General features: G+C 32.9%; 1 protein-coding gene across 2 annotated transcripts in view; it reads left to right on the top strand.

Annotated features, from left to right (window-relative positions):
- LOC139521663 (conserved oligomeric Golgi complex subunit 1-like) overlaps positions 1–13254 on the top strand; it is a 38514-nt gene that overhangs the window by 3553 nt on the left and 21707 nt on the right. For both annotated transcript variants that reach the window (XR_011664043.1, XM_071315164.1), the window contains exons 4-6: positions 2503–2569; positions 4422–4531; positions 5159–5228. Coding sequence is in view for 1 of the 2 variants with exons in the window: in XM_071315164.1 (XP_071171265.1) it covers positions 2503–2569; positions 4422–4531; positions 5159–5228 (247 nt within the window). In the remaining variant the exon portion in view is untranslated. The remainder of the gene's footprint in view (positions 1–2502; positions 2570–4421; positions 4532–5158; positions 5229–13254) is intronic.

The following is a 13254-nucleotide window of genomic DNA, read 5'->3' as shown; positions in this document are numbered from 1 at the left end:
CAACTGTAGGTGTTAATACAATATGTCAAAGACATCTAAAGGGCAACAAACAGTCCACAACTGTAGGTGTTAATACAATATGTCAAAGACATCTAAAGGGCAACATACAATCCACAACTGTAGGTGTTAATACAATATGTCAAAGACATCTAAAGGGCAACAAACAGTCCACAACTGTAGGTGTTAATACAATATGTCAAAGACATCTAAAGGGCAACATACAATCCACAACTGTAGGTGTTAATACAATATGTCAAAGACATCTAAAGGGCAACATACAATCCACAACTGTAGGTGTTAATACAATATGTCAAAGACATCTAAAGGGCAACAAACAGTCCACAACTGTAGGTGTTAATACAATATGTCAAGGACATCTAAAGGGCAACATACAATCCACAACTGTAGGTGTTAATACAATATGTCAAGGACATCTAAAGGGCAACATACAATCCACAACTGTAGGTGTTAATACAATATGTCAAAGACATCTAAAAGGCAACATACAATCCACAACTGTAGGTGTTAATACAATATGTCAAAGACATCTAAAGGGCAACAAACAGTCCACAACTGTAGGTGTTAATACAATATGTCAAGGACATCTAAAGGGCAACATACAATCCACAACTGTAGGTGTTAATACAATATGTCAAAGACATCTAAAGGGCAACATACAATCCACAACCGTAGGTGTTAATACAATATGTCAAAGACATCTAAAGGGCAACATACAGTCCACAACTGTAGGTGTTAATACAATATGTCAAAGACATCTAAAGGGCAACATACAATCCACAACTGTAGGTGTTAATACAATATGTCAAAGACATCTAAAGGGCAACATACAATCCACAACTGTAGGTGTTAATACAATATGTCAAAGACATCTAAAGGGCAACATACAATCCACAACCGTAGGTGTTAATACAATATGTCAAAGACATCTAAAGGGCAACATACAGTCCACAACTGTAGGTGTTAATACAATATGTCAAAGACATCTAAAGGGCAACATACAATCCACAACTGTAGGTGTTAATACAATATGTCAAAGACATCTAAAGGGCAACATACAATCCACAACTGTAGGTGTTAATACAATATGTCAAAGACATCTAAAGGGCAACATACAATCAACAACAAAAGGTGTTAATACAATATGTCAAAGACATCTAAAGGGCAACATACAGTCCACAACTGTAGGTGTTAATACAATATGTCAAAGACATCTAAAGGGCAACATACAATCCACAACTGTAGGTGTTAATACAATATGTCAAAGACATCTAAAGGGCAACAAACAGTCCACAACTGTAGGTGTTAATACAATATGTCAAAGACATCTAAAGGGCAACAAACAATCCACAACCGTAGGTGTTAATACAATATGTCAAAGACATCTAAAGGGCAACATACAATCCACAACCGTAGGTGTTAATATAATATGTCAAAGACATCTAAAGGGCAACATACAATCCACAACTGTAGGTGTTAATACAATATGTCAAAGACATCTAAAGGGCAACATACAATCCACAACTGTAGGTGTTAATACAATATGTCAAAGACATCTAAAGGGCAACATACAATCAACAACAAAAGGTGTTAATACAATATGTCAAAGACATCTAAAGGGCAACATACAGTCCACAACTGTAGGTGTTAATACAATATGTCAAAGACATCTAAAGGGCAACATACAATCCACAACTGTAGGTGTTAATACAATATGTCAAAGACATCTAAAGGGCAACAAACAATCCACAACTGTAGGTGTTAATACAATATGTCAAAGACATCTAAAGGGCAACATACAATCCACAACTGTAGGTGTTAATACAATATGTCAAAGACATCTAAAGGGCAACATACAATCCACAACCATAGGTGTTAATACAATATGTCAAAGACATCTAAAGGGCAACAAACAGTCCACAACTGTAGGTGTTAATACAATATGTCAAAGACATCTAAAGGGCAACATACAATCCACAACCATAGGTGTTAATACAATATGTCAAAGACATCTAAAGGGCAACAAACAGTCCACAACTGTAGGTGTTAATACAATATGTCAAAGACATCTAAAGGGCAACATACAATCCACAACCGTAGGTGTTAATACAATATGTCAAAGACATCTAAAGGGCAACATACAATCCACAACTGTAGGTGTTAATACAATATGTCAAAGACATCTAAAGGGCAACATACAATCCACAACCGTAGGTGTTAATACATTATGTCAAACCCTTAATCATTCTGAGTCTATAAAGTTGTGAATAAATTTAACAGAAACAGTCAAAGATCTGCCATCAACATAGGACATCTGCTGACAAGGTTCCTGCCTTGTTTCTCGTTTTAGCTCATACACAATCAAACTATTAGATAAGGTGAAAAGTCAAAAGAAAGTAAAGAATGTATATACATTGTAGTTTGAAAAATTGAATTATCATAATGGTAAAGATATACATAGAAAATAAAATTATATATTTACAGAGAAAGATACAGAGATCTGATAGAGGCTGCAGATACCATCACTGACATGAAGAATAGTGCACAAAATGTAGGTGTAACAATCGTAAAAAAGAGTTAAAGGTTAAATGACAGATCAATTCTGTCATTTTATCCAAGTACACTTTACTATACTAAAACATATATATTTACATGATCAGTCAGGGTTTGACACTAACATTAAAGATTATGTAGTCCATAGGACTACCAAGAAAAAAATCTGGGTAGTCCACCTCTATCACCGGTGAGGGCCGCAACGCGGCCCGAACTAGCTAGGGGGGTTTGGGGGCATGCCCCCCCGTTAAAATTTTTCGAAATAAGATGCAATTTCCTGCCATCTGAGCACCTCAAAAGCACACAAATGTTCATTTGAGTTTTGAAATATTTTGGGTTTTTTTTCAGATAAATTGAAGTTGACATTCAGTGACTAAATTTGATTACTCCTGAACTTTTACCGTCAGAAAATTTTGAAAAATGAAATGCAAAATCTGCAATCTGAGACAATTTCTAAGGCCTTGTTAGGTGGAGTTATTTGACCTTTTATTCCAGGATTATTTAGAAAAAAAGGATAAAAATAAGTCAAAGTTTTCATTAATTCTTCAAACAGTTTATAAGATTTTTCTTGTAGTGATACAATGTCTTTGTTTGTGAACTAGAGGTCAACTTCATCATCACTGTTAAAAGCAATTCAGTGGATATGTTGCTAAAACAAAATACTTTTAATACCATTCTGAATGACATGAATATATGGGGTTTTTTTTTAATAAGAAAGCCACCAAAAAATATTGTTGGCTTTTTTTTCAAACTACCTCTTCCAGTATCTTTTTTTTGGGGTAATAATTTTTTTATCCAAATTTGGGAAGTATTTTTTTTAACTCTGACACCTACGTTTTTATTGCTGACCTTTGCTGTCTATTCTGCAGTTTCTTCACATTTTGGTTATCAGACATTTTCATTTTACATTGAAAATCCCTTGTGTTACAAACACTGAATATTCTGATCAGAAATCTGGATCTCAAAAGTGCTTTCATAATAACAATATAAAATTTACGTTCTTCCAAATGCCATCACTGTCTTTGAAAAATGTAAACATAATTTGGAGGACTTTTATGCCAACTTTTAGCATTGAAATAGCCAGACTATATACAAATTTCCAGGTGGTCCACAGGACTACTGATTAACCATGTTTTGGTAGTCCTCCTAGATTTTAGGGGGGCACCGGACTACCGTTAGTGTCGAACCCATCATCTATATATATATATATTTATTGCTAACATTAACGAGGCTAGAATAAGGTACCGGTATTCAATGTTTTTCATTACTAACAAATGTACAAATTTCAATAAAAAATTAAAATTTAAAAAAAAAAGCACACTTAATGATTTAAATGAATATCTGGTTACTAATATGGGTAGTATGCCTGCAGGTGGGTGGATGGGCAGCTTCGTTTTTTTCCTTTGAAATTTTGATATGTTGTTACTAATGACAAAATTGAGCTTGATGTCATAAGATACACTGGGTAAAAAAGAAATTGTAGGGGGAAGGACTATTTTTTCTCATTTCAGATTTCAGAAATTAAAACAAAATTTCTTCAATTTTATTTTTTTTTCGAAAATGGGGAGGGGGGAGGGGGTCAATTCGCAACTGCATAGTGTATTGCACAAAAGCAAAAATATTGAATATAAATTCAAATCATATAACCAATTCTAAGTTCTTCAACTACAGTTATTCTGTGTCAAATATTTAATTACAATCCAAATTCAGACATGTATCAAGCGCGAGTATTGTGTCCATTTTTGCCCAAACTGTTCAGGGTTGGACCTCTGCGATCGTATCCAGCTGCGCTGGGCAAAGCAATTTATTTCTATTGCATAAAGAGAACAACAAATTATTTTATAATATAGGTAATGAGTTCCATTGCCAAGATGGAGGATATGTGTAAACAGTTGAAGGAACACCACATGGTTAAAGGATCATCTTACCATACAAGGTCACAGCCAGACCAACTTCAAAAGTAAGAATTTGTCTGGATTCTTATGAGTCAACAGTTTGTTACTGTGGTTGTATGAAATAGCTCGTGCTAAATTATTCTTGAATATATCATGTTTCCGGAGTGGAGTATAACTATAAGAATTTTAAGAATACACAAAAATTTATTCAGAAAGTAGTTTCCTAATGCTATATTAAATACTTCATATGGGATTGTAACTTTGCCTGGATAAAGTGAGGTTACGCAAAATGAGAGAGAAATCCTTATTAATTTTGAGGTCTTTACCTCTAATGTCATGGTTATATTAACATAAAGTTGAGTGGTTCCCATGTGACAAATTAAGTATATTTTGTGTACTGCATATGAATACTAATATGACATAACATTTGACTATAACAGATCAAGCCATTAGTTATCAGGGTTACCGGTGGCAACAGATTTGACATTTGACTATAACAAAACATGCCATTACCGGTAGTTATGAGGGTTACCTGTGGCAACAGATTTGACATAATTGGGCAATAGCAATATAATGTAAAAAATAAAAAACACAAGAAATAGCAAAATCTTTTAATACTGCAAATGTACTACTTGAGTGAATTAAGTGTAAATTAGATTCATTTAGTAATTTTTGACTTGTATATATTTTAGGAGGAAAAAAGAAGTGAAGTTTTATGGAGTAGCCTCACAAATTAAATTACTGTTAGATATGCCAGAAAAGGTTTGTGACAACCAAGTTCAAGTTAAAAATATTAATGTGTTTCTATAAATTAATTGATGTCCACTTTTGTGAACAAGCTCTATGTGATTGTAAAATAGTTACTAAAATTTAGGTTATACTTTTAAATATTAAACATTTTTGTGATTATTAACAGTAGACATTTGTCCCGATAGACCGATTAAAAGGGCTTATTCTCATTTCGCCTTAGCTGTCAAAATAATTATATAAAATTAAACCCAGTTTGCCTTAGTACAAATTTTCAGGTACATCAGAATTAACTAAGGCGAAATGGGAGCTTCTGTAAACATTGTAATTAATTATGTTTTGTTTGTATTGCAATTAGTTATTATTTGTTATTTTGATGTCAAATTCTACCATGAAATATTATTTATGTTTGGTGTCCCACTTTTTAAAAATTCTTTTTCTGAATTTTTTTACTCATGTGTTATATTTTGTAAATAAAGTCTTATTAGATATGACACATGGTATATGGATATTTCATATTTCAATGAATAAAGAAAAGACAAATATCATACTATCATAACAAATATTTCATATCTAAATCAGCACAGAATTCAATACCCAATTTTAAATTTGCATACTTATATAGAAAATGTAATATTTTTAATAATAGCATGAGAAAAAAAAGCACTTAGTCTAATACATATAACATAAGAATTATTTCCCACGATACAGTTCATAGTGTGAAAAACAAGGCACTGATGTACACATTTGAATGTTCAAAGTTCGTTTAGTTTCCAAGTTTGAGGATGTAAGATGCTGCATCACCATACTGAGGTTAAAATGTTGGTTGGCGATTTTTTCCAGGAGATTGAAGAATCTTATATAATTTGGACCAAGCTTGAAGAAGTCAAGTCATAGTATACCATGTAATTCACAGGTTGTCGTTTGTTTATGTGTTACATATTTCTTTTTCGTTCATTATTTGTACATAAATAAGGCCGTTTTACATTGTCATTTCCGGGCCTATTTTAGCTGACCATGCAGTATGATGGGCTTTCCTCATTGTTGAAGGCTGTATATTGATCTATAGTTGTTGATATCTGTGTTATTTTGGTCTCTTGTGGAGAGTTGTCTCATCATAGTGGCAATTATACCACATCTTCTTTTTTTTATCTTCTTTATCTTTATTATATATAATTATAATAACACAATTTGAAAAAAAGTATATTATTATATTAATTTTATTAAAGTTTCTGTAATATATGTAAACAAATTTGTGGGAATACATTTTTTACTTTCTTTTTTTAACTCTTTGTGTTGCACAATGTAAAGGATAATTAACCGATTATTAAGAACTTTCTGCATAAAATTTATACAATTGAAACTTATATTAAATTAAGCATAAAAGAAGCAACTTTCCTACTGACTCATGTTTTATTGTGAACTTTTTTCTTTTAAAATCATAAAGATTGTCACAAAATTGTCACTTTTATTAAAAATGATAATTCAAGAGAAACTGGCGTTTTACGTTTCCGCAAATTGGCATTACTTTTCCGGAAAAAAAAGATGACGTTTCCGGAAAAAAAAAGTTTACATTTCCGCAAATAAATATCTTACTTTTCCGGAAAAAAAGTAACTATTCCGGAAAAAATTAAAAACCCATTCTTCAGAGAACAATTGAAGGTCTTTCCACCTCGATAATAAGAATGAAATTTAAAAAATGATGTTAGAAAATGTCACTCCTTGTTGATGTTATTTGGTTCTTCAAATTGATATAAAAAATAAGACTAATAGGTATATGCAGAAGACTTGAAATTATTTTTAGCAAAGGTCAAAATCTAGAATGTCAAATTGACCTCTGACCTTGACATCAATTTCAAGGTCATAGGTCAGTGATCTCAAATCAAAAGACCCCAGGTCAATCATTTGTATGGTTGTGGAGAAATACTGATTTCAAATACATAAGGGGAGAAAACTCCTATAAGGGTTAACCAAAACACTTTGACTGAAATAGATTGAAGTTGTGCCTTTTTGCAAACAGCAATTTGGCAAACAAATCATATCATTTACTGTAACAGTTTCTTTTGAATAACGATAACAAGCAAAATTCAAAATTTATAACATGACCTTGACCTTCGATCTTGATCTCAATTTCAAGGTCATAGGTCAGTGAACACAAAACGGAAGACCGGAGGTCAATCACTTGTATGGTTGTGGAGAAAAACTGATTTGAAATACATAAGGGGAGAAAACTTCTATAAGGGTTAACCAAAACACTTTGACTGAAATAGGTTGAAGTTGCGCCTTATTGTAAACAGTTATTTGGCAAACACATCACATCATTTACTGTCACAGTTTATGTGGTATAACGATAACAAGCAAAATTCAAAATTTAGAACATGACCTTGACCTTTGACCTTGACCTCAATTTCCTTCAAATGGACCAAGGACTTCATATCAAAAGACTGTAGGCCTCTACGACTTATAACGTATGAATTGATCCAACAAATCGCCTATCTTAAATTTTCAAAGGGAAATAACTCCCATAAGATGTCTTCCGATCACTGAAATCAAAATAAACCAAATCATTCTCAAGAGTAGACGAACAATTTGGTGAAAATAGTTTGCTAAAATCTTTTACGGTTTTAGAGATATAGCGATAACAAGAAAAAGGGGACGTGGTGAGACAACTATAAGAATAAGTGTTCGGTCACACAGGGTAAGTTTTGAAACCCCCATTACTGAACAACATCATTGGCCTAGAAAAAAGCATCTCAGACGGCAGAAGAAAAAAAAAAAAAAATAATCAGAAGAAAAACAAAAGGTCTTTCCACGAAAAGTGGAAAGACCTAATAAATTATTGCTGTTCCGCAAATAATTGAGGAATACCTGTTGATCGAAAGCAAAGCCATAATATAAAATAAATATTAAGTAAGTCAAAGGTCATCATAACATGCAAGTAAACTTCATCATTTAAATCTATGAAAACGTATGTTCAAAAGTCAGCACTAATCAGAAATATCTTGATATGAGTTCATAAGTCAGTTCTGGCAGAATATTTGTAGCCAACACGCCGCACAAAGTCCACAGTAGTACATTCACCGTTTACAAGTTTTGTATTTTGTTCAAGAACTTAAGGAAGTCCATCTTCTCCTTTTCACATTTCCAAACGGGTGCTTTTACAGTTAGAGTTCTCATCTTTATGTAAGATGTTGTTTGCAGTTTCAATAACACATCGATAAAAACAAACAAAAATGTTAGGATGGCTACCGTAAAACTGCTCGTTCAAGTGGGCATGAAAAGACTCGGCACAATTCGTGTTTTCGTAACAGCAGTATGCATTACAAATTCAAAGTCATTATGAACTACCTCGGGAAGTTATTCTTCGGGTAGTGCACACATCAATAGGCCGATACAACAGTTTTGTGTAACATTCCTCGGATTTAAGTGGAAGTAACGCAAATACAAGACAAATGTAGTTACCATTTTTACATCCATGTATCGAATAAACTGAGTTGGTAGAAAAATTTCGGACAGGATTTAAATGTGCCATCTATGAAAATATCAGTCATTTCATTACATAGACATACCAAGTTGGTGAAACATGAAAGTATAACGATTCCCGAAAATCAAAATCATTGACTAATTAAAAGTTAAAATAAGTTTCAATTTTGTTAGTGTTCAAATCTATTTGTCTTAATGTCTCGTGAATTTCTAATCTACATTTAGGTAATTTTGGAAACTGCTTTCGCCTGTCTCTGTATAAGGACATAGCAACATTTTTCAAGTCAATATATATTCAATTATTTATAATTTACCATGTAAATTTTCGGAAAAGTACTAAATGCAAATTGCGGAAACGTATACTTTAAATTTGCGGAAACGTAGCATTGGGACTTTGAAAAATTAGCGGAAATGCAATATGCCCAGAGAAACAATTCCCTAAATAAATGTTGTTAAAATTGCTATAAAAACACAGAGGTTTAATTTGGTCTTTCGTGGAAAGACCTTTTGTTTTTCTTCTGATTAGGTCTTTCCACTTTTCCGTGGAAAGACCTATTGTTTTTTTTCTGATTATTATTATTATTATTATTTTTTTTCTTCCGCCAACTTTTTGTTCCTTCGCAATTTTTTTGTTTCGCAAGATGTCGCTTAGATATATGGTATATGATATCGAACAATTAATACGCTTTTGAAACTGACACCGCGTAACCAAAATCTTATCCATGTAAGAGTTATCTCCCCGAACACTGTTTTTCTTGTTATCGATTAATCTTCGCAACCGTATAAGAAACCGACAAATTTATTTTACCAAATTGCTTGTTATATCCTCAGGATGATTTGATTCATTTTGACCGAAGCTATCCGGAGACTCCATATGAGAGTTATTTCCCCTTTTATATTTGATATAAGTGATATGCATTTTTAACTGGAAAACCATAAGTGGTTGAGGCCTAGGGTCTTTTGATTTGAGGTCCTTTGTCCAAAAAAATGAAAATGAGGTCAAGGTCAAAGGTCAAGGTCAAGATTAAAATTTTGATTTTGGCTTGTTATCTCTTATTTTCAGTAATCATACAAGATATCAACAAAATATTTTCACACAATTGTTAGTTACGACATGTCGTAACACATAAATTTTAGTTGAAAGGGTACGTAGACATTTGACGCGAGTTTTCCCCCTTTTTTATATCTAATATCATACGTATGGTAATATAACTCATTAACAATATAAAGTAGAGGACTAGAGTCTTTTGATTTGAGGTCCTTGGTTTATAACCTTGAAATTGAGCTCAAGGTCATATGCTAATTAAATGTTCTAGATTTTGACCTTTGCTTTTACCTCATATGTACACATGATAAAGCTATGGGACTTTTTGCATTAAGTTGTAAGCAATGTGACCTTAAAAAACAGAACCGGAAGTGACCTTTTGTAAACCGGAAGTAGCTATTTTTTGTACTAAATCAATGTAAAAGTATATAGAACCATATATTTTTGGAATCAGTGTCAAGTAAACTATCAAACAATACCGGAAGTAAACTTTTTAAACCGGAAGTAAAAGATTATCTCCCTTTTCGATATATATTTTTTATAGAAACCATATATTTTTTGAATAAGCGTTCAATAAACTGTTATTTGGCGCTAAAATTGACATTTTAAACCAAATTTTAATATTTTAATATAAAAAAGGTCTTAACTGGTGGAAAGACCATCAATGGTTCTCTGAACAATTGGTTTTTAATATTGATCTTACATCTCTTCTGAAAAAAAAATCCACCTCCTTGTTATCACTTAAACACTGAAACTACAAGTCCAATCGATCCCAAAATTTACAGTCAGCAGGGCATACATGTACTAAAGGTTCATAAAACAACGTGGTGCCGATATCTCTCAAGACTTTTCCTAGAGAAAAGAAATTGCAATGCCGTTAAAATTGCTTGCTAGGTCCGTAAATCTCAGTGAAATGCTACAATAAAATGTCCGCTCCTAGATTGAAATACTTATCTGTGTTACAAACTGGTGCTGAAAAATGTACATTATCAGAAAATAATCCTTAAACGTGTTTTAAAGTTACACCGAATCAATTAAATCCAAAACATGCACTTCTGGTGAACTGTGATCAAAATGTCAATTTCCTACAATGACAAAAGAAATTACATTGTGTACATTCCATCTCTATAGATGTTGTCTGTTTAACGTCCCCACCTAAAAAGAAATAAAAAGACTAAGTTTTCGTTATTATATACCCGCGTCACGTGATATCTCCTCAATCTGGCGCGCGCGCTGGACCTAAAATAAAAGAAAAACTTTCCAAACTAAACATGAAACTTCTCCGGTAACACAATACTATAGACCCCTTACAGAAACAAACAAAAAAACAAACAAACAAACAAACAAACAAAACACCCCCCCCCCCCCCCCCCCCCCCCCCCCAATCAATCTATGTTTCAAAGGGGGAAAGACCGTTTACAATTGCTTTTTAAAAGCAATTGATTTATATTATTGATCTTACATCTCTTCTGAAAAAAAAATCCACCTCCTTGTTATCACTTAAACTCTGAAACTACAAGTCTAATCGATCCTAAAATTTACAGTCAGCAGGGCATACATGTACTTAAGGTTCATAAAACAACGTGGTGCCGATATCTCTCAAGACTTTTCCTAGAGAAAAAAAATTGCAATGCCGTATAAATTGCTTGCTAGGTCCGTAAATCTCAGTGAAATGCTACAATAAAATGTCCGCTCCTAGATTAAAATACTAATCTGTGTTACAAACTGGTGCTGAAAAATGTACATTTTAAGAAAATAATCGTTAAATGTGTATTAAAGTTCCACCGGTTCAATTAAATCCAAAACATGCACTGCTGGTGAACTGTGATCAAAATGTCAATTTCCTACAATGACAAAAGAAATTACATTGTGTACATTCCGTCTCTATACATGTTGTCTGTTCAACATCCCGACCTAAAGAGAAATAAAAAGACTAAGTTTTCGTTATTATAAACCCAAGTCACGTGGTGTCTCCTCAATCTGGCGCGCGCGCTGGACCTAAAATAAAATAAAAACTTTCCAAACTAAACATGAAACTTCTCCGGTAACACAATACTATAGACCCCTTACAGAAACAAACAAACAAACAAACAAACAAACAAACAAACAAACAAACAAACAAACAAACAAACAAACACCCCCCCAATCAATCTATGTTTCAAAGGGGGAAAGACCGTTTACAATTGCTTTTTAAAAGCAATTGATTTATATTTATTTTTTTTTTTCTTCTGCTGTCTGAGATGCTTTTTTGTCTTACAACATATAGAATGGATTTTTTGGCCAATGATGTTGTTCAGTAATGGGGGTTTCGAAACTCACCCTGTGTGACCGAACACTTATTCTTATAGGAGTTATCTCCCTGCGTCCCCTTTTTCTTGTTATCGCTATATCTCTAAAACCGTAAAAGATTTTAGCAAACTGTTTTCACCAAATTGGTCGTCTACTCTTGAGAATGATTTGAATTATTTTGACTTTAGTGATCGGAAGACATCTTAAGGGAGTTATTTCCCTTTGAAAATTTAAGATAGGCGATTTGTTGGATCAATTCATACGTTATAAGTCGTAGAGGCCTACAGTCTTTTGATATGAAGTCCTTGGTCCATTTGAAGGAAAATGAGGTCAAGGTCAAAGGTCAAGGTCATGTTCTAAATTTTGAATTTTGCTTGTTATCGTTATACCACAGAAACTGTGACAGTAAATGATATGATGTGTTTGCTAAATAACTGTTTACAATAAGGCGCAACTTCAACCTATTTCAGTCAAAGTGTTTTGGTTAACCCTTATAGGAGTTTTCTCCCCTTATGTATTTCAAATCAGTTTTTCTCCACAACCATACAAGTGATTGACCTCCGGTCTTCCGTTTTGTGTTCACTGACCTATGACCTTGAAATTGAGATCAAGGTCAAAGGTCAAGGTCATGTTATAAATTTTGAATTTTGCTTGTTATCGTTATTCAAAAGAAACTGTTACAGTAAATGATATGATTTGTTTGCCAAATTGCTGTTTACAAAAAGGCGCAACTTCAATCTATTTCAGTCGAAGTGTTTTGGTTAACCCTTATAGGAGTTTTCTCCCCTTATGTATTTGAAATCAGTATTTCTCCACAACCATACAAATGATTGACCTGGGGTCTTTTGATTTAAGATCCCTGACCTATGACCTTGAAATTGAGGTCAAGGTCAAAGGTCAATTTGACATTCTAGATTTTGACCTTTGCTAAAAATAATTTCAAGTCTTCTGCATATACCTATTAGTCTTATTTTTTATATCAATTTGAAGAACCAAATAACAACAACAAGGAGTGACATTTTCTAACATCGTTTTTTAAATTTCATTCTTATTATCGAGGTGGAAAGACCTTCAATTGTTCTCTGAAGAATTGGTTTTTAATTTGTTTATTTAATATTTTTATCTAAATTTCAATTCCCATCTGGCCTTTGTATATTTTTTACCTTTTTTACCTGGAATTCACAGCTAAGGCGAAATGAGAACACACCATTAAAAGTATTATAT

The sequence above is a fragment of the Mytilus edulis genome, chromosome 4, assembly GCF_963676685.1.
Source record: "Mytilus edulis chromosome 4, xbMytEdul2.2, whole genome shotgun sequence".
Taxonomy (NCBI): Eukaryota; Metazoa; Mollusca; class Bivalvia; order Mytilida; family Mytilidae; genus Mytilus; species Mytilus edulis.
This window is presented reverse-complemented; position numbering and strand designations above follow the sequence as displayed.